Source organism: Oncorhynchus keta, unplaced genomic scaffold (assembly GCF_023373465.1).
Source record: "Oncorhynchus keta strain PuntledgeMale-10-30-2019 unplaced genomic scaffold, Oket_V2 Un_contig_16010_pilon_pilon, whole genome shotgun sequence".
Classification (NCBI taxonomy): Eukaryota; Metazoa; Chordata; class Actinopteri; order Salmoniformes; family Salmonidae; genus Oncorhynchus; species Oncorhynchus keta.
Window position 1 is genome coordinate 134,760 of NW_026279656.1, and position 23,064 is coordinate 157,823.

Consider the following 23,064-nt stretch of genomic DNA (forward strand, 5'->3'; position numbering starts at 1 on the left):
GGTACTGGGATAACCCACTAAGGAGGTCAGTACTGGGACAATCCACTAAGGAGGTTGGTACTGAGACAACCCACTAAGGAGGTTGGTACTGGGACAACCCACTAAGGAGGTTGGTACTGGGACAATCCACTAAGGAGGTTGGTACTGGGACAACCCACTAAGGAGGTCAGTACTGGGACAACCCACTAAGGAGGTTGGTACTGGGACAACCCACTAAGGAGGTTGGTACTGGGACAACCCACTAAGGAGGTTGGTACTGGGACAACCCACTAAGGAGGTTGGTACTGGGACAACCCACTAAGGAGGTTGGTACTGAGACAACCCACTAAGGAGGTTGGTACTGGGACAACCCACTAAGGAGGTCAGTACTGAGACAACCCACTAAGGAGGTTGGTACTGAGACAACCCACTAAGGAGGTCAGTACTGAGACAACCCACTAAGGAGGTCAGTACTGGGACAACCCACTAAGGAGGTCGGTACTGGGACAACCCACTAAGGAGGTCAGTACTGAGACAACCCACTAAGGAGGTTGGTACTGGGACAACCCACTAAGGAGGTTGGTACTGGGACAACCCACTAAGGAGGTCGGTACTGAGACAACCCACTAAGGAGGTTGGTACTGAGACAACCCACTAAGGAGGTTGGTACTGGGACAACCCACTAAGGAGGTTGGTACTGGGACAACCCACTAAGGAGGTTGGTACTGGGACAACCCACTAAGGAGGTTGGTACTGGGACAACCCACTAAGGAGGTTGGTACTGGGACAACCCACTAAGGAGGTTGGTACTGGGACAACCCACTAAGGAGGTTGGTTCTGGGACAACCCACTAAGGAGGTTGGTTCTGGGACAACCCACTAAGGAGGTTGGTACTGGGACAATCCACTAAGGAGGTCGGTACTGGGACAACCCACTAAGGAGGTTGGTTCTGGGACAACCCACTAAGGAGGTTGGTACTGGGACAATCCACTAAGGAGGTCAGTACTGGGACAATCCACTAAGGAGGTTGGTACTGGGATAATCCACTAAGGAGGTCAGTACTGGGACAATCCACTAAGGAGGTTGGTACTTGATTGGGTGCCTGATTGACTAGGTTTTTAGTGGCTGATATAACTGTGATCCTGGCTCAGATCCAAAGTGTTGATCATCTGTCCTTAACAAGAGAACACCAGTCTCTAGCCAGCTGGTGAAATATTAGCCTTTTGCCAGATCTGTTTGTGCTGCTTTGCCAACTCCTATCACACACAGCCTTTAGAGTTGGCTATAAAGCACAAACCGTTAGGGCCCCAAGCTAGTGAAATATGCTCTCGGAACTGACTGACCAGCCTCATGCATCACCTGTGTCTGCCCTTTTTCCTGGGTCCTGACTGACTACTGTAACTAGCTGGTCTTTACAGATAGCACTGCAGGTCTGTGTGTTTACCGGGAGTCACCGCAGCAGAACATAATATACTGCTGATGCTGTGGAGTTGATACACTGTCTGTGTCTGTGAGGTAGGGTGGTGGAATGTTACTGTGGAGTAGATACACTGTGTCTGTGAGGTAGGGTGGTGGAATGTTACTGTGGAGTAGATACACTGTCTGTGTCTGTGAGGTAGGGGGGTGGAATGTTACTGTGGAGTAGATACACTGTCTGTGTCTGTGAGGTAGGGTGGTGGAATGTTACTGTGGAGTAGATACACTGTGTCTGTGAGGTAGGGTGGTGGAATGTTACTGTGGAGTAGATACACTGTGTCTGTGAGGTAGGGGGGTGGAATGTTACTGTGGAGTAGATACACTGTCTGTGAGGTAGGGTGGTGGAATGTTACTGTGGAGTAGATACACTGTCTGTGTCTGTGAGGTAGGGTGGTGGAATGTTACTGTGGAGTAGATACACTGTCTGTGAGGTAGGGTGGTGGAATGTTACTGTGGAGTAGATACACTGTGTCTGTGAGGTAGGGGGTGGAATGTTACTGTGGAGTAGATACACTGTCTGTGAGGTAGGGTGGTGGAATGTTACTGTGGAGTAGATACACTGGAGTAGATACACCCTGTTCCCTGTAAAGTGCATTACTTTGGATCTGAGCCCTATGTAGTAGAGCTGTGAGGCTGTGACTGTAGAGCTGTGAGGCTGTGAGGCTGTGACTGTACAGCTGTGAGGCTGTGATTGTCAGGCTGTGAGGCTGTGACTGTACAGCTGTGACTGTGAGGTAGGGTGGTGGAATGTTACACCACTGAGACCCAAAAGGCTCCGTCGATCAGGACAGTAGAGATTTTCCCCAAAACCCACCAATGCAGACTAGTTGAGTTAATCCATGAAAGAGCAGTGTATGATAATGATATTGATCACAGCAGCTGTATATTATCCTTTCTGTTTCTCTCTCTCTCTCTCTCTCTCTCTCTCTCTCTCTCTCTCTCTCTCTCTCTCTCTCTCTCTCTCTCTCTCTCTCTCTCTCTCTCTCTCTCTCTCTCTCTCTCTCTCTCTCTGTCTCCCTCTATCTCTCTGTATTCTAGATGGCTCTAAGTGGTGATGTGGACTCCTTCCTCCTCAGTGGACTGAGCCCTAACACAGAGTACGAAGTGATGCTCCAAGCCGTCTTCAAAGACCAATCAGAGAGTGATGCGGTGTTAGTGGTGGAGACGACACGTGAGAGAATAATGCAACTCAACTCATTCTCTATGCACCATACAGCAGTTGTGCAGTTTAGTCCGTGACTTTAAATCAGACCTTATCTGCAGAGGGCCAGGCTTTCACTCCAGCTGTATCAGTAAGACTCCAGATTCAGGTATTGAACTAATCCCTTTGTCCAATAAAGACTTAATGAGTTGAATCAGATGTGGTACAGCTTTGGCTGGAGGTGCAGCCTGCACCCACACTGGGTAGGCAACGTTGACTAAATCTAAACTGTAGTACTTGATTCAGTTTCCAGTATCGTATTTCTCTCTGTTTGTCTTACTAAACTGCATCACTATTGTTTCCAGTTGCCAGGACAACAACGGTTGCCACTACAACGCCAGGTACTAGAACGGTGTGACTGTTGTTTAAATTATTCTTATTGGTTGAATGGAAAAGGCTCTTTTTCATGTTGTCACCAAGCGTTCTGCTCCCACAAGTCTCTCTGACTCGATTATAGTCCTGCCGAGAGCCACATGGTACCATATGGGACCAAACTAGAGTTTCCAAATTCAATCATCAAAGATTTACTACTTTTAAACTACTGTCGTATTTCTCAGGTCTGAAGTCATTTAGTCTCTTCTACCTGGGTTATATCTCATAGCTACAGCTCAGAGTTATTCCTGGTGGACATTTAGTCTCTTCTACCTGGGTTATATCTCATAGCTAGGGCTCAGAGTTATTCCTGGTGGACATTTAGTCTCTTCTACCTGGGTTATATCTCATAGCTAGGGCTCAGAGTTATTCCTGGTGGACATTTAGTCTCTTCTACCTGGGTTATATCTCATAGCTAGGGCTCAGAGTTATTCCTGGTGGACATTTAGTCTCTTCTACCTGGGTTATATCTCATAGCTAGGGCTCAGAGTTATTCCTGGTGGACATTTAGTCTCTTCTACCTGGGTTATATCTCATAGCTACAGCTCAGAGTTATTCCTGGTGGACATTTAGTCTCTTCTACTTGGGTTATATCTCATAGCTAGGGCTCAGAGTTATTCCTGGTGGACATTTAGTCTCTTCTACCTGGGTTATATCTCATATCTAGGGCTCAGATATTATTAGGGCTGGTGGACATTTAGTCTCTTCTACCTGTCTCTTCTACCTGGGTTATATCTCATAGCTAGGGCTCAGAGTTATTCCTGGTGGACATTTAGTCTCTTCTAGGGCTCAGAGTTATTCCTGGTGGACATTTAGTCTCTTCTACCTGGGTTATATCTCATAGCTAGGGCTCAGTTATTCCTGGTCAGGTAATGTGGTCAGGAAAACATCCATCCCTAAGAGTGTTATCTCTTCGACAGGGTTTGCTTTGCTTTGGTTTTAGAAGGACTTGTTACTTGATCACGCTGGTATAAAATAACAGACTACTCCTGGTTTACAAAGATGTGATTATTGACTGCATTGTGTTGTTAAATTGCATGGTGCTGAATATCATGATTATAATTGCATATGTTGATGATGAGTCATTTCATGTTGTGTGAACTCAGTCAGATCTGTTGTCCAAGCTTGTTATCAGCTAACTGGCCTGGTCAAAAGGATTCAATAAGTCGATACATTAATATCTCTGTGTTACCTGTCCCCTCCAGTGGTGCGTCAGGCGGTGAGAGGCCTGCAGGTCCAAGAGGAGACCACCTACAGCCTGGAGGTGTCATGGCAGCTGGAGGATCCTAAGGTGGACCAGTACAGAGTCACCTACGTCAGCCTCACAGGAGACCGCAACGAGGAGTCAGTGAGTTTGGAGCTCGTTTAGAGGCAGAGACCGGCTATTTCTGAAGAAGGGTTTACGTTCAGTGATCATGATATGTGGGGTACTGATTGTAAGTCACTCCTTATTCTCACTGGTCACACCGTCCTGCACCTTAGCAACCTGGTTGTACGCTAGGTTGTCAGTGAGTATAGAGAGAACTCAGAGTTACCAGGCATCTTAATGTCCGGATGGTTTCACATCCCTTTGGGAATAGACTGTACGTGGAGTGTATCACAGAGGGGGTTCAGAGGTCATTTTCCTATGCGTGTGTTGTAGGTAGATCACTCTGTGTAACTCAGCTCTGTTCAGAAACCAAGCATCTTACTTTGATGGTTTGGCACCACACAATGAAAATCATCTCAGGGAGGTGAGATCCTGATGACAGGACACGTTCTGTAGCTGTCCCCATCCAGGGTTTAAATCCTGATGACAGGACACGTTCTGTAGCTGTCCCCATCCAGGGGTTAGATCCTGATGACAGGACACGTTCTGTAGCTGTCCACATCCAGGGGTTCAATCCTGATGACAGGACACGTTCTGTAGCTGTCCCCATCCAGGGGTTAAATCCTGATGACAGGACACGTTCTGTAGCTGTCCCCATCCAGGGGTTAGATCCTGATGACAGGACACGTTCTGTAGCTGTCCTCATCCAGGGGTTAAATCCTGATGACAGGACACGTTCTGTAGCTGTCCCCATCCAGGGGTGAGATCCTGATGACAGGACACGTTCTGTAGCTGTCCCCATCCAGGGGTTAAATCCTGATGACAGGACACGTTCTGTAAATGTACCCATCAGGGGTTAAATCCTGATGACAGGACACGTTCTGTAGCTGTCCCCATCCAGGGGTTAAATCCTGATGACAGGACACGTTCTGTAGCTGTACCCATCCAGGGGTTAAATCCTGATGACAGAACACGTTCTGTAGCTGTCCCCATCCAGGGGTTCAATCCTGATGACAGGACACGTTCTGTAGCTGTCCTCATCCAGGGGTGAATCCTGATGACAGGACACGTTCTGTAGCTGTACCCATCCAGGGGTTAAATCCTGATGACAGGACACGTTCTGTAGCTGTCCCCATCCAGGGGTTAGATCCTGATGATTTAAATGTGTAATTACTGTTGAGCATGTCTAATTTGTGTATCAGTGTGGAATTAACTGGCTGACACAGTCACAGTGCTGTTTGAAAGGAACCAGATAAATTATTACCCATGCTCCTTTGAGCTCTCTGGAACCTAATGAAAGTCTTTGATTATTTGATCATGGTGGCTTAGTCACTGAACTAATTCCTGTAAGGCACAGAAATTGAGACACATGTCGATCCACTGATTAGTTTGACACACTGCATGGATGCATAATATCTATCTACACTCTTAGAGAAAAGGGTTCTACCTGGAACCAAAAGGGTTCTACATGGAGCCAAAAGGGTTGTACCTATTGGGACAGTCTTAGAACCCTTTAAGGTTCTAGATAGCATCTTTTTTTCTCAGAGTGTTTTCTGAAAAGACACCTCCAATTTGAAATCTGGTTGACAAACTTGTGGAACTCATTGTTTTCCTTTCAGTTGTCCTGTTTTGTTGATCCTAAAGGTCACCGATTAAGAACAGATACGTTTGGAATGTAAATCCTGGGTTTTGACTGTTCTTCAGACTAAGCATTGACAACTTAACCCTTCTCTGTTATGTATATGCCCTTCACAAAAAGGCTATTTGTAGACAATGCATAGAATGGAAAGACAATGAGTGGGTGGTAGAATGATAGAAACAATAGACTGGTACATAGGGAAGCATATGTGTGGAGACAACAAAGAACGGGGTGGCAGACAGCCTAGCGGTTGAGAGCATGTGCCAGTAACCCAAAGGTCACTGGTTCAAATCCCGGAGCCAACTAGGTGAAAAATCTGTCGATGTGCCCTTGAGCAAGGCACTTAACCCTCATTGCTCTGGATAAGAACGTCTGATAGATGAGTAAAATGTAGGTTGTTTTGCCAAAGTATTCTTCACCTAGTATGTAAGATAGTCTTCATCTGACTGGAGTTTTTTAAAATCTCCCTGCTCAAATTCAATAGAATCACACCATTTTATTATCCAGTGTGTTCAATAGAATCACACCATTTTATTATCCAGTGTGTTCAATAGAATCACACCATTTTATTCTCCAGTGTGTTCAATAGAATCACACCATTTTATTCTCCAGTGTGTTAAATAGAATCACACCATTTTATTCTCCAGTGTGTTCAATAGTATCACACCATTTTATTCTCCAGTGTGTTCAATAGAATCACACCATTTTATTCTCCAGTGTGTTCAATAGAATCACACCATTTTATTCTCCAGTGTGTTCAATAGAATCACACCATTTTATTCTCCAGTGTGTTCAATAGAATCACACCATTTTATTCTCCAGTGTGTTCAATAGAATCACACCATTTTATTATCCAGTGTGTTCAATAGAATCACACCATTTTATTCTCCAGTGTGTTCAATAGAATCACACCATTTTATTCTCCAGTGTGTTCAATAGAATCACACCATTTTATTCTCCAGTGTGTTCAATAGAATCACACCATTTTATTCTCCAGTGTGTTCAATAGAATCACAGTGTGTTGACTCATTTGTACGATGAGAAAAATTATTAGTTTGGAGCCCCTTCCACCTCTCTGCACCAACCTCCACAGAGCCCTATGGGGCCAAGGGACTCAGTGATTCAGCACTTAAACCCTCTATCTATTCTTTGTCCTTCACTCGTATTTTAATTTCCACCTGGGACCTCTGCATCTCCCCGGCTCCTGCTGTGTTGGGGAAGATAGAGGGGACGGAGCAACGTGGAGGAACTTCCATTATCTTTTCAACAAGCATTTAGGTCACTGAGGAACGAATGGAACACACTGACTGCACCCCATACGGCACTCTGTTCCTTATATAGGGCCCATAGTGTTCTGGTCAAAAGTAGTGCACTACTTAGGGAATAGGGTCCCCATAGGGCTCTGGTCAAAAGTAGTGCACTACATAGGGAATAGGGTGTAATTTGGGACACATCCACAGAGTTTTTTTATTATTTTTTTTTATTCTGAAGAATCCCAATTACCCCACAGACTGAAGTAGAGACCTGTGAGGACATGCTCCTTAGAGAGAACGGTTGGGACTTTCAGATCGTTTAGTTTTGGGCTGAGTCAAGCCAACTCCCCTAGCAGGTCTGTTTCAGCACCACGTGTCTATTGGACAGCTCCGTTAATCAGAGTTGTTGTGCAGGACTCAGGACAGTTCAGCTCTGGTGTGGGGTCTGACAGGGCAGGGGGGGATGGGATGGAGGATAGGGATGGGGTTTGGGTTTAGCCTCTCACTCCTCTATCATGTGAGGATATGGCTTCCTAGAGAGGACATTTAGGAACGTTCACTTTGGGCTCGAACCAACTACTTGGCAGTTCCGATTTAAACACCACATGCCTGGTGGACAGTCCATTTCCACGGTATGGGGATTGACACTTCCCACAAGATGGGATAAAAAAAAAAAGAAAAGCCCAGACCGACCAGGGAAGATGGATCATAGAGGACTTGTAAAACAGTTTATACGGTGAGGCTATCATACAAGATCTAATTCCAAGTAATGATACTATAATATTATTCCTTTTACATAGTTGAACCTTCTCAGGGAACTTTTTACCATTTCAAACCCTTTTTTTTGTTGGTAACATCCATTGGGAACTTCTTTTTAAATCCTATTTTTATCTGTGGTCTAAGAGTCTAATGAGCGACCAGAACAGCGTGATACTACTAATCTGCTAATGATTATGCAGAGAGGTAATATCAGGCTAACTTTGTTTGTGTCCCAAATGGAAGCCTATTCCCTATATAAGTGCACTATTTTAGGAACAGGAACCCTATGGGTCCTGGTCAAAAGTAGTGCGCTGAATAGGGAATAGGGTGCGATTTGGGAATTTTCATTAGATGTTAATCTTTCTTGTCGTTACCAACATATCAGGTTTAACTGTCTTGTCGTTGAGGAAAATTTTGTTAATGGAAGAATAGAGCAGTGAAAATGTTTGGAAAGAACTTCAGACCAGGTATCAGCCTCATACCCAAAGCCAAGTGTCAGTTCAGCTACTGGCCACTGTGGGAACTGGCCAATCAACAGGCTAGATGAGACGTTACCATATGTTTGATTAATGACGTGTCGGTAGCAGTGAAATAAGACACACTTGGAGGTCAGATAGATTTCTGAGGAGAAACCCACACGCACACGCACACGCACACACACACACACACACACACACACACACACACACACACACACACACACACACACACACACACACACACACACACACACACACACACACACACACACACACACACACACACACACACACACACACACACACACACACACACACAGTGTAACACTATGTCTAATCTCTGCCCGCCAGGTCCTGGTGCCTGGGCAGCAGACCACAGTCCTTCTCCAGCCTCTGCTGTCTGACACAGAGCACAAGGTGACGGTCACCCCAGTCTACACAGATGGACAGGACGGCATCAGTGTTTCTTCAGTGGGCAGAACATGTGAGTTACAGCCTTCCTTGTGGATGGTTCTATGAAGCTGGTCTTGTGGCTGGAGTGATGACTGGGGTATAGACCTGGCTCTATTGTGGGGGGTGTATGGTAAATGCTATGATACAATTCAAGCTCTATATTGAGCTCTACTTACCTATTTCTATATAAACATCAAAACTATGAAATAACACATATGGAATCATGTAGTAACTAAAAAAATAAGTGTTAAACAAATCCAAATATATTTTATATTTGAGATTCTTCAAAGTAGCCACCCTTTACCTTGATGACGGCTTTGCACACTCTTGGTATTCTCTCAACCAGCTTCATCAGTTAGTCACCTGGAAGTGTTGAGTTGTTCTTGCCATAATATGGACTTGGTCTTTTACCAAATAGGGCTCTCTTCTGTATACCACCTCTACTTTGTCACAACACAACTGATTCCACAAATTAACTTTTAACAAGGCAATCCTGTTAATTGAAATGCATTCCAGGTGACTACCTCATGAAGCTGGTTGAGATTTGTGGCTAGTGATACATGTATTACATAAGGATGCAGTCGATGATATAGAGTACAGTATATACGTATGCATATGAGATGAATAATGTAGGGTAAGTAACATTATATAAGGTAGCATTGTTTAAAGTGGCTAGTGATATATTTACATAATTTCCCATCAATTCCCATTATTAAAGTGGCTGGAGTTGAGTCAGTGTCAGTGTGTTGGCAGCAGCCACTCAATGTTAGTGGTGGCTGTTTAACAGTCTGATGGCCTTGAGATAGAAGCTGTTTTTCAGTCTCTCGGTCCCAGCTTTGATGCACCTGTACTGACCTCGCCTTCTGGATGATCTGGTGAACAGGCAGTGGCTCGGGTGGTTGATGTCCTTGATGATCTTTATGGCCTTCCTGTAACATCGGGTGGTGTAGGTGTCCTGGAGGGCAGGCAGTTTGCCCCCGGTGATGCGTTGTGCAGACCTCACTACCCTCTGGAGAGCCTTACGGTTGAGGGCGGAGCAGTTGCCGTACCAGGCGGTGATACAGCCCGCCAGGATGCTCTCAATTGTGCATCTGTAGAAGTTTGTGAGTGCTTTAGGTGACAAGCCAAATTTCTTCAGCCTCCTGAGGTTGAAGAGGCGCTGCTGCGCCTTCTTCACGATGCTGTCTGTGTGAGTGGACCAATTCAGTTTGTCTGTGATGTGTATGCCGAGGAACTTAAAACTTGCTACCCTCTCCACTACTGTTCCATCGATGTGGATAGGGGGGTGTTCCCTCTGCTGTTTCCTGAAGTCCACAATCATCTCCTTAGTTTTGTTGACGTTGAGTGTGAGGTTATTTTCCTGACACCACACCACCCTCACCTCCTCCCTGTAGGCCGTCTCGTCGTTGTTGGTAATCAAGCCTACCACTGTTGTGTCGTCCGCAAACTTGATGATTGAGTTGGAGGCGTGCGTGGCCACGCAGTCGTGGGTGAACAGGGAGTACAGGAGAGGGCTCAGAACGCACCCTTGTGGGGCCCCAGTGTTGAGGATCAGCGGGGAGGAGATGTTGTTGCCTACCCTCACCACCTGGGGGCGGCCCGTCAAGAAGTCCAGTACCCAGTTGCACAGGGCGGGGTCGAGACCCAGGGTCTCGAGCTTGATGATGAGCTTGGAGGGTACTATGGTGTTGAATTTTGAGCTGTAGTCGATGAACAGCATTCTCACATAGGTATTCCTCTTGTCCAGATGGGTTAGGGCAGTGTGCAGTGTGGTTGAGATTGCATCGTCTGTGGACCTATTTGGGCGGTAAGCAAATTGGAGTGGGTCTAGGGTGTCCGGTAGGGTGGAGGTGATATGGTCCTTGACTAGTCTCTCAAAGCACTTCATGATGACGGAAGTGAGTGCTACGGGGCGGTAGTCGTTTAGCTCAGTTACCTTAGCTTTCTTGGGAACAGGAACAATGGTGGCCCTTTTGAAGCATGTGGGAACAGCAGACTGGTATAGGGATTGATTGAATATGTCCGTAAACACACCGGCCAGCTGGTCTGCGCATGCTCTGAGGGCGCGGCTGGGGATGCCGTCTGGGCCTGCAGCCTTGCGAGGGTTAACACATTTAAATGTCTTACTCACCTCGGCTGCAGTGAAGGAGAGACCGCATGTTTTCGTTGCATCCTGAAGATGCATGACTCCATGTGGGCGGGGCATCCTGAAGATGCATGGCTCCATGTGGGCGGGGCATCCTGAAGATGCAAGACTCCATGTGGGCGGGGCATCCTTAAGATGCATGACACTGTAATAAAATAAATCAAATCAAAATCAAATGTTAGGCATGTGGTTGAGGAGGGTTGTCCACCTAGATACCAATCCCACTAAGTTCAGTGAACCACCTCAGTCAGACTAGTTACAGCAGGTGGAAAATGTTCCCAGTGTGTCGGTTCCCTGTCATCACCCTCTGAGGACGCTGTAAATGGACAGCCAGAAATTATTGATCATGTCCATTAATAAGCTTAATGAAAGCCATTCATAATCACACAGTCAGTCTGTTCTCAGTCATGAGCCACTGAAACACTTCCTCATGCTGTAATTGATTATATACACTCAGCTCAACATCATTGTCTGAATGATTAAACACTCTACCAATAGCAAGCTGGTGATGCATCCAAAACGGTATCCTTTTCACTACATCAGTCATACTCAGCTGGTGGACCGCGGGCCGGACACAGAACGGGGTCAATACGGACCGCGGGCCGGACCCGGACACAGAACGGGTTAAATTTTTTCAATTTTTTATTTGACCTTTATTTAACCAGGCAAGTCAGTTAAGAACACATTCTTATTTTCAATGACGGCCTGGGAACAGTGGGATAACTGCCTGTTCAGGGGCAGAACGACAGATTTGTACCTTGTCAGCCCGGTTACTAGTCCAACGCTCTAACCACTAGGCTACCCTGCCGTCAATACGGGCCGAGGGCCGGATCCGGACACAGAACGGGGTCAATACGGACCGAGGGCCCAGATCTGGACACAGAACGGGATCAATATGGACCGAGGGACAGATCCGGACACAGAACGGGGTCAATACAGACCGAGGGACAGATCCGGACACAGAACGGGGTCAATACGGACCGAGGGACAGATCCGGACACAGAACGGGGTCAATACGGACCGAGGGACAGATCCGGACACAGAACGGGGTCAATACGGACCGAGGGACAGATCCGGACGCAGAACGGGGTCAATACGGACCGAGGGACAGATCCGGACACAGAACGGGGTCAATACGGACCGAGGGACAGATCCGGACACAGAACGGGGTCAATACGGACCGAGGGACAGATCCGGACACAGAACGGGGTCAATACGGACCGAGGGACAGATCCGGACACAGAACGGGTCAATACGGACCGAGGGACAGATCCGGACACAGAACGGGGTCAATACGGACCGAGGGACAGATCCGGACACAGAACGGGGTCAATACGGGCCGAGGGACAGATCCGGACACAGAACGGGTCAATACGGACCGAGGGACAGATCCGGACACAGAACGGGTCAATACGGACCGAGGGACAGATCCGGACACAGAACGGGGTCAATACGGACCGAGGGACAGATCCGGACACAGAACGGGGTCAATACGGACCGAGGGACAGATCCGGACACAGAACGGGGTCAATACGGACCGAGGGACAGATCCGGACACAGAACGGGGTCAATACGGACCGAGGGACAGATCCGGACACAGAACGGGGTCAATACGGACCGAGGGACAGATCCGGACACAGAACGGGGTCAATACGGACCGAGGGACAGATCCGGACACAGAACGGGGTCAATACGGACCGAGGGACAGATCCGGACACAGAACGGGGTCAATACGGACCGAGGGACAGATCCGGACACAGAACGGGGTCAATACGGACCGAGGGACAGATCAGAACGGGGTCAACACACCGAGGGACAGATCCGGACACAGAACAGGGTCAATACGGACCGAGGCCGGATCCGGACACAGAACGGGTCAATACGGACCGAGGGACAGATCCGAAGGGTGTGTGGACACAGAACGGGGTCAATACGGACCGAGGGACAGATCCGGACACAGAACGGGGTCAATACGGACCGAGGGACAGATCCGGACACAGAACGGGGTCAATACGGACCGAGGGACAGATCCGGACACAGAACGGGGTCAATACGGACCGAGGGCTGATCCGGACACAGAACGGGGTCAATACGGACCGAGGGAGAGATCCGGACACAGAACGGGGTCAATACGGACCGAGGGACAGATCCGGACACAGAACGGGGTCAATACGGACCGAGGGACAGATCCGGACACAGAACGGGGTCAATACGGACCGAGGGACAGATCCGGACACAGAACGGGTCAATACGGACCGAGGGACAGATCCGGACAGAACGGGTCAGAACGAGGGACAGGGTCAGAATACGGACCGAGGGACAGATCCGGACACAGAACGGGGTCAATACGGACCGAGGGACAGATCCGGACACAGAATGGGTCAATACGGACCGAGGGACAGATCCGGACACAGAACGGGTCAATAGGCCGAGGGCCGGATCCGGACACAGAACGGGGTCAATACGGACCGAGGGCCAGATCCGGACACAGAACGGGGTCAATACGGACCGAGGGGACACCGGGGTCAATACGGGCCAGATCCGGACACAGAACGGGGTCAATACGGACCGAGGCCCAGATCCGGACACAGAAGGGGGTCATATGGACCGAGGGACAGATCCGGACACAGAACGGGGTCAATACGGAGAGGGCTGGATCCGGACACAGAACGGGGTCAATACGGACCGAGGGGAGAGATCCGGACACAGAACGGGGTCAATACGGACCGAGGGACAGTTCCGGACACAGAACCGGGTCAATACGGACCGAGGGACAGATCCGGACACAGAACGGGGTCAATACGGACCGAGGGACAGATCCGGACACAGATCGGGGTCAATACGGACCGAGGGACAGATCCGGACACAGAACGGGGTCAATACGGACCGAGGGACAGATCCGGACACAGAACGGGGTCAATACGGCCCGAGGGACAGATCCGGACACAGAACGGGGTCAATACGGACCGAGGGACAGATCCGGACACAGAACAGGGTCAATACGGACCGAGGACAGATCCGGACACAGAACCGGGTCAATACGGGCCGAGGGCCAGATCCGGACACAGAACCGGGTCAATACGGACCGAGGGACAGATCCGGACACAGAACGGGTCAATACGGGCCGAGGGCCGGATCCGGACACAGAACCGGGTCAATACGGACCACCAGATCCGGACACAGAACGGGGTCAATACGGACCGAGGGACAGATCCGGACACAGAAGGGTCAGTTACAGACCGAGGGACAGATCCGGACACATCTTCACCAATACGGACCGAGGGACAGAACACAGAACGGGGTGTACGGATAAGGACAGTTTCCGGACACAATCATCTTCGGACCAGGGACAGATCCGGACACAGAACAGGGTCAATACGGACCGAGGGACAGATCCGGACACAGAACGGGGTCAATACGGACCGAGGGCCGGATCCGGACACAGAACAGTGTATAAGGGGTCAATTGGGACCGAGGGACAGATCCGGACACAGAACCGGGTCAATACGGACCGAGGGACAGATCCGGACAGTTTCAATACGGACCGAGGGACAGATCCGGACACATCTACGGACCGAGGGACAGATCCGGACACAGAACGGGGTCAATACGGACCGAGGGACAGATCCGGACACAGAACGGGGTCAATACGGACCGAGGGACAGATCCGGACACAGAACGGGGTCAATACGGACCGAGGGCCCCGACTAAAAATAAATAAATAAACATTTGTTTGGTGTTCAACTCCTGGTATCATTATGAACACACGTAAGACATGGAAAATGTGTACAAATGCAGGAAATTCACTTTAAAACTGCAATGTTTTCTCTCTGCCAACAAGAAGGGTGTGTGTGAACAGAGTGAACTGTTTAGGGATGCGTGGGTTGCTAGGGGGGGTTTGTTACTACGCTGACAAATGACAATATCCATCCGGATCTTTGTCACCTAAGAAATCCGTGTGACCAGACCGTCTCAAGTTGTACTCGTGTTCCGCGGCACGGCCCGTAAGGCTCAGACCGACAGTAGTGCAGCCTATAGGGAAAGGGGTGCTTTTTCAGACTGGGATTGTCTCCTCTTTAAGATTTAAATGAAAATGCCACAGTGAATATGAGTCAAATGTGTTTTTAAAGTAGAGAGCAGAGAGAGTACAGTCCCTTTGGCTTTGGCGAGCTTGTATTCCAAATGAAACCCCAAACCTTGTAAAAACACAATAGTTCATAAATCACACATACATATGACTTTAATAACTCTCAGTGTTTTGGATGGATGGAATCTGTGGTTTGCATATTGGTGCAATACCATAACAATTGACTGCAGCCTAACAGCGTACCGTAAACCACAGTGTATAAGTGACAGTTTCTCTATCAATCATCTTCACCATTTTACCGTAAACCACAGTGTATAAGTGACAGTTTCTCTATCAATCATCTTCACCATTTTACCGTAAACCACAGTGTATAAGTGACAGTTTCTCTACCAATCATCTTCACCATTTTACCGTAAACCACAGTGTATAAGTGACAGTTTCTCTACCAATCATCTTCACCATTTTACCGTAAACCACAGTGTATAAGTGACAGTTTCTCTACCAATCATCTTCACCATTTTACCGTAAACCACAGTGTATAAGTGACAGTTTCTCTACCAATCATCTTCACCATTTTACCGTAAACCACAGTGTATAAGTGACAGTTTCTCTACCAATCATTTTGAATGGCATCTTCACCATTTTACCGTAAACCACAGTGTATAAGTGACAGTTTCTCTACCGCTCTTGTATTGTCAGTGCCCCTCTCGGCGCCTAGCAACCTGAGGGTGTCTGAGGAGTGGTTCAGTCGCTTCCGCATCACCTGGGACACGCCTCCTTCTCCCACGTTGGGCTTCAGGGTAGTCTACCAACCCACCTCTGGTACGTACACACCTGTTACAATACACCTGTTATAATACACACCTGTTACAATACACACATGTTATAATACACACCTGTTATAATACACACCTGTTACAATACACACCTGTTATAATACACACCTGTTACAATACACACCTGTTACAATACACACCTGTTACAATACACAACTGTTACAATACACAACTGTTACAATACACAACTGTTACAATACACACCTGTTACAATACACACATGTTACAATACACACATGTTACAATACACACATGTTATAATACACACGTTACAATACACACCTCTCTCGTCTCAATCTTTTAAACACCATTATTCAGTCTGCCGTCTCAGACAGTCTTTTAAACACCATTATTCAGTCTGCCGTCTCAGACAGTCTTTTAAACACCATTATTCAGTCTGCCGTCTCAGACAGTCTTTTAAACACCATTATTCAGTCTGCCGTCTCAGACAGTCTTTTAAACACCATTATTCAGTCTGCCGTCTCAGACAGTCTTTTAAACACCATTATTCAGTCTGCCGTCTCAGACAGTCTTTTAAACACCATTATTCAGTCTGCCGTCTCAGACAGTCTTTTAAACACCATTATTCAGTCTGCCGTCTCAGACAGTCTTTTAAACACCATTATTCAGTCTGCCGTCTCAGTCAGTCTTTTAAACACCATTATTCAGTCTGCCGTCTCAGACAGTCTTTTAAACACCATTATTCAGTCTGCCGTCTCAGACAGTCTTTTAAACACCATTATTCAGTCTGCCGTCTCAGACAGTCTTAAACACCATTATTCTGTCTGCCGTCTCAGACAGTCTTTTAAACACCATTATTCAGTCTGCCGTCTCAGACAGTCTTTTAAACACCATTATTCAGTCTGCCGTCTCAGACAATCTTTTAAACACCATTATTCAGTCTGCCGTCTCAGACAGTCTTTTAAACACCATTATTCAGTCTGCCGTCTCAGACAGTCTTTTAAACACCATTATTCAGTCATTATTCAGTCGTGCCGTCTCAGACAGTCTTTTAAACACCATTATTCAGTCTGCCGTCTCAGACAGTCTTTTAAACACCATTATTCAGTCTGCCGTCTCAGACAGTCTTTTAAACACCATTATTCAGTCTGCCGTCTCAGACAGTCTTTTAAACACCATTATTCAGTCTGCCGTCTCAGACAGTCTTTTAAACACCATTATTCAGTCTGCCGTCTCAGACAGTCTTTTAAACACCATTATTCAGTCTGCCGTCTCAGTCATTTTCCATTGTAAACAGAAGGCTTGATGTGGGTGTAACACAGCGTGTGGGGAAATATCCCTCAGCTTTGTTTCCTACTTGGAGAAACTACATGAGAACAGAAAGAAGAAAGAGTCTGTGGTTGTGTTCCAAATGGAAACCTGGTCCCTATGTAGTGCACTACTTTTGATCAGAGCCCTATGGGACCCTATTCCCTATATAGTGCACTACTTTTGATCAGAGCCCTATGGGACCCTATTCCCAAGATAGTGCACTACTTTTGACCAGAGCCCTATGGGGACCCTATTCCCTATAAGGATCCAAAGAGCTCCGGTCAAAAGTAGTACACTACATAGGGGATTGGTTGCCATTTGGGTTGCATCCTGTGACAGCCTCTGCTTTCTATTAGAAGCTCTTTAAACTGTCCTGTGGTCCAGAGAAATGGGTCCTCCACCTAGATGTAATACCCTGTCCTGTGGTCCAGAGAAATGGGTCCTCCACCTAGATTTAATACCCTGTCCCTGTGGTCTAGAGAAATGGGTCCTCCACCTAGATTTAATACCCTGCCCTGTGGTCTAGAGAAATGGGTCCTCCACCTAGATTTAATACCCTGTCCTGTGGTCCAGAGAAATGGGTCCTCCACCTAGATTGAATGCCCTGCCCTGTGGTCTAGAGAAATGGGTCCTTCACCTAGATTGAATGCCCTGCCCTGTGGTCTAGAGAAATGGGTCCTCCACCTAGATTGAATGCCTTCTACAACAAGAGGAACAGGGGGCTCTGCCTCAGTCTGTCAGAGGAGAAGTGCTTACTCTCACTACAATACATGTTCCCTTCCCTTCTTCCCTTCTCTCTGCCTGCGCCTCCCTTCCTCATTGTCCAGACTGCCTTCAAATACATTTGGTTTTGAACTTCAGGTGCAACATGATGTGTGTGTGTGTGTGTGTGTGTGTCTGTGTGTGTGTGTGTGTGTGTGTGTGTGTGTGTGTGTGTGTGTGTGTGTGTGTGTGTGTGTGTGTGTGTGTGTGTGTGTGTGTGTGTGTGTGTGTGTGTGTGTGTGTGTGTGTGTGTGTCTGTGTGTCTATGCGTGTTGCTGAGCCAGTCTCTGTGTTTCCTACAGTGCCGGGGTCAGCTCTGGAGACCTTTGTGGGAGACGACGTCAACACCATGCTGATCCTGAACCTGCAGAGTGACACTGAGTACACTGTGAAGGTCATCTCTTCCTACACCACGGGATCCAGCCAGCCTCTCCAGGGCACCGCGAAGACATGTAATATATTGGCTCTATTGGTCAGGCTGTGTGTGTGTGTGTGTTGCTGACCCTGTATGTGTTTGTGTGAGTGTGTGTTGCTGGCGCTGTGTGTGTGTGTGTGTGTGTGTGTGTGTGTGTGCTGTGTGTGTGTGTTGTGACCCTGTGTGTGTGTGTGTGTGTGTGTGTGTGTGTGTGTGTGTGTGTGTGTGTGTGTGTGTGTGTGTGTGTTGCTGGCGCTGTGTGTGTGTGTTGCTGACCCTGTATGTGTTTGTGTGCGTGTGTGTTGCTGGCGCTGTGTGTGTGTGTGTGTGTGTGTGTGTGTGTGTGTGTGTGTGTGTGTGTGTGTGTGTGTGTGTGTGTGTGTGTGTGTGTGTGTGTGTGTGTGTGTGTGTGTGTGTGTGTGTGTGCGTGTGTGTGTGTGTGTGTGTCATCACCTCCTACACCACAGGATCCAGCCAACCCCCCCCCACACACACACACCACCACTACACGTTAGGGCTGGTGAATGGTGTTCAGGTAGTTTAGGTAGACTCCTGTTGCAGTTCAAGACTACAACAAAGGGAGCCTTAGGGTCAAGGGTCAAGGACTCTTCCAACTGCCAAATACCAAGCAGTCACTTTGGATGCCGCGTGAAACGCTTGTTCTCAAAGTGAAGTACACCACATGACTAAAAGTATGTGGACACCTGCTTGTCGAACATCTCATTCCACAATCATGGGCATATTAATATGGAGTTGGTCCTGCCTTTGCTGCTATAACAGCCTCCACTCTTCTGGGAAGGCTTTCCACTAGATGTTGGAACATTGCTGCTCGGACTTGCTTCCATTCAGCCACAAGAGCATTAGTGAGGTTGGACACTGAAGTTGGGCGATTAGGCCTGGCTCGCAGTCGGCGTTCCAATTCATCCCAAAGGTGTTTGATGGGGTTAAAGTCAGGGCACTGTGCAGGCCAGTCAACCGACCTCGACAAACCAGTTCTGTATGGACCTCACTTTGTGCATGGGGGCATTGTCATGCTGAAACAGGAAAGGGCCTTCCCCAAACTGTTGCCACAAAGTTGGAAGCACCGAATCATCTAGAATGTAATGTATGCTGTTGCGTTAACATTTCCCTTCACTGGAACTAAGAGGCCCGAACCATGAAGAACAGCCCCAGACCATTATTCCTCCTCCACCAAACTTTACAGTTGGCACTATGCATTGGGGCAGGTCCACATACTTGTGTATATACTGTATATGGAGGTGAGCTTTACACCACTCCAGCTGACCCTTGGCATTGCTCATGGGGATCTTAGGCTTGTGTGCGGCTGCTCTGCCATGGAAACCCATTTCATGAAGATCCCGACGAACAGTTCTTGTGCTGACTTTGCTTCCAGAGGCAGTTTGGAACTCGGTAGTGAGTGTTGCAACCGAGGACAGACGATTTTTACGCGCTACACGTTTCAACACTCGGCGGTCCCGTTCTGTGAGCTTGTGTGGCCTACCACTTTGCGACTGAACCGTTGTTGCTCCTAGACGTTTCCACTTCACAGTAACAGCACAAACAGTTGACCGGGGCAGCTCTAACAGGGCAGAAATTTGACGAACTGAAAAGTGGCATCCTATGACGGTGCTACTTTGAAAGTCACTGAGCTCTTCAGTAAAGCCATTATACTGCCAGTGTTTGTCTATGGAGATTGCATGGCAGTGTGTTGAATGTTATACACCAGTCAGCAACGGGTGTGGCTAAAATAGCTAAATCCACTAATTTGAAGGGGGTGTCCACATACTTTTGTATGTGTAGTGTATGTCTGCTCCTCTGAACCAGTGTGTAAAGATACATGTTATTAATCCCCATAATGCAAAGCGCATGGAGATTAAGCTTTAAGGAAGCGTAATACATAGCTTTGTATTCTGTTTGCATTACATTATGCTGATAACATCAGATTTCCTTTGTTTTGTTGAAGAGGATTTCACCACCCTGACGGACAGCTGAGAATATCAATATTCAGGCAGACAGTGGGGGAAATGTTCACCCGTTTGCATATCAATGTGATATCAGCAGGTGCATCGTGAAATAATACATGCTTTGTTAGAGCTTTTCTCATCAAAAGTAAAATAGATTGTCTTCTTCATAAAGTCCGTCTGGCTGTCGGCAGAGCGCCACGTCAGCGTCCTGCTGTGTGACTACCTGGGAAGAGATGCGTTCTCATTGGATCTCAGTCAGATGAGACGTTCCAGAGACACACGGTGATATAATATCTCTTCTCAACTGGCAGAACCAGGACATACTGCCAATCCACTAGCCCCTCCATAACGGGAATCTGGGCCCAGAGCAATATATATGTATGTATGTATTTTCTTCATTTAACCTAGCAAGTCAGTTAAGAACAAATTCTTATTTACAATGACGGCCTAGGCCGGCCAAACCTGGACTAATCTGGGCCAATTGTGAGCCGCCCTGTGGGACTCCCAATCATGGCCGGATGTGATGCAGCCTGGATTCAAACCAGGGACTGCAGTGACACCTCTTGCACTGAGATGCAGTGCCTTAGACCGCTGCGCCACTTGGGAGCCCAAAACATCTACAGTTGGATACATATTATACATGTACAATGAATGAGTGAATGGCTGACTGAATTAATGAGTGGATGGATGACTGAATTAATGAGTGGATGGATGACTGAATTAATGAGTGGATGGATGACTGAATTAATGAGTGGATGGCTGACTGAATTAATGAGTGGATGGATGACTGAATTAATGAGTGGATGGATGACTGAATTAATGAGTGGATGGATGACTGAATTAATGAGTGGATGGATGACTGAATTAATGAGTGGATGGCTGACTGAATTAATGAGTGGATGGATGACTGAATTAATGAGTGGATGGATGACTGAATTAATGAGTGGATGGATGACTGAATTAATGAGTGGATGGCTGACTGAATTAATGAGTGGATGGATGACTGAATTAATGAGTGGATGGATGACTGAATTAATGAGTGGATGGATGACTGAATTAATGAGTGGATGGATGACTGAATTAATGAGTGGATGGATGACTGAATTAATGAGTGGATGGCTGACTGAATTAATGAGTGGATGGATGACTGAATTAATGAGTGGATGGATGACTGAATTAATGAGTGGATGGATGACTGAATTAATGAGTGGATGGATGACTGAATTAATGAGTGGATGGCTGACTGAATTAATGAGTGGATGGATGACTGAATTAATGAGTGAATGGATGAATGAGTGAATGAGTGGATGGCTGACTGAATTAATGAGTGGATGGCTGACTGAATTAATGAGTGGATGGCTGACTGAATTAATGAGTGGATGGATGACTGAATTAATGAGTGGATGGATGACTGAATTAATGAGTGGATGGATGACTGAATTAATGAGTGGATGGCTGACTGAATTAATGAGTGGATGGCTGACTGAATTAATGAGTGGATGGATGACTGAATTAATGAGTGGATGGATGACTGAATTAATGAGTGGATGGCTGACTGAATTAATGAGTGGATGGATGACTGAATTAATGAGTGAATGGATGAATGAGTAAATGAGTGGATGGCTGACTGAATTAATGAGTGGATGGCTGACTGAATTAATGAGTGAATGGCTGACTGAATTAATGAGTGGATGGCTGACTGAATTAATGAGTGAATGGCTGACTGAATTAATGAGTGGATGGATGACTGAATTAATGAGTGGATGGCTGACTGAATTAATGAGTGGATGGATGACTGAATTAATGAGTGGATGGATGACTGAATTAATGAGTGGATGGCTGACTGAATTAATGAGTGGATGGATGACTGAATTAATGAGTGGATGGCTGACTGAATTAATGAGTGGATGGATGAATGAGTAAATGAATAATGCATGAATTGATATATCCTGAGCATTTAAATGTATGCAGCTCATCTCTATGTGGCTATAAGTCCCCGCCCCCCTCCCACCCCACCGCTGTACAAGGCAGCCATTCCATTATAGAGAGGGGAATTTAAGCCGTGATGCCTTATGATGCGTTGCAGTCTCTCTTTCACCCCCAAACACACTGTACAGTAGTTCACCTCCTCACGCTGGCCGTATAATTATATCTGCATACGCACCACCAAGATCCCTATCAATATTTTATGCATTGTCAGTTTGACCTTTAAATAATTAAATGCACAAATAGCTCAATTTTACCAGGTTTTGACTCTTGTCTTCCAAAGGTTTGTGCCCCTGGTGGAGCAGAATGGCTGTCTGTCCATGCATACATACAGCTCATTAATACGGCTCGTATACAGAAGTTAAAGACTGTGTCACAAACTGCACCCTATTCCCTATATAGTGCTCTGGTCTCAAACGGTTCCCTATTCCCTATATATAGTGCTCCCATAGGGCTCTGGTCTCAAATGGTCCCCTATTCCCTATATAGTGCTCCCATAGGGCTCTGGTCTCAAACGGTTCCCTATGCCCTATATAGTGCTCCCATAGGGCTCTGGTCTCAAATGGTTCCCTATTCCCTATATAGTGCTCCCATAGGGCTGTGGTCAAAAGTAGTGCGCTCTATAGGGGGTAGGATGCTATTTAGGACAAATCCAAAGGCTGTCACATCCATTATT

At 47.1% G+C, this 23,064-nt stretch overlaps 1 protein-coding gene across 2 annotated transcripts in view; it reads left to right on the plus strand.

Annotated features, from left to right (window-relative positions):
* Positions 1-23,064, plus strand: part of LOC118379382 (collagen alpha-1(XIV) chain-like) — a 208,860-nt gene that overhangs the window by 84,345 nt on the left and 101,451 nt on the right. The window contains exons 13-18 of one of the 2 annotated variants that reach the window (XM_052502717.1): positions 2,494-2,626; positions 2,962-2,997; positions 4,234-4,376; positions 8,819-8,951; positions 15,853-15,975; positions 18,326-18,475. In XM_052502717.1, coding sequence (XP_052358677.1) covers positions 2,494-2,626; positions 2,962-2,997; positions 4,234-4,376; positions 8,819-8,951; positions 15,853-15,975; positions 18,326-18,475 — 718 coding nt within the window. The remainder of the gene's footprint in view (positions 1-2,493; positions 2,627-2,961; positions 2,998-4,233; positions 4,377-8,818; positions 8,952-15,852; positions 15,976-18,325; positions 18,476-23,064) is intronic. The other variant, XM_052502716.1, reaches the window with a different exon arrangement.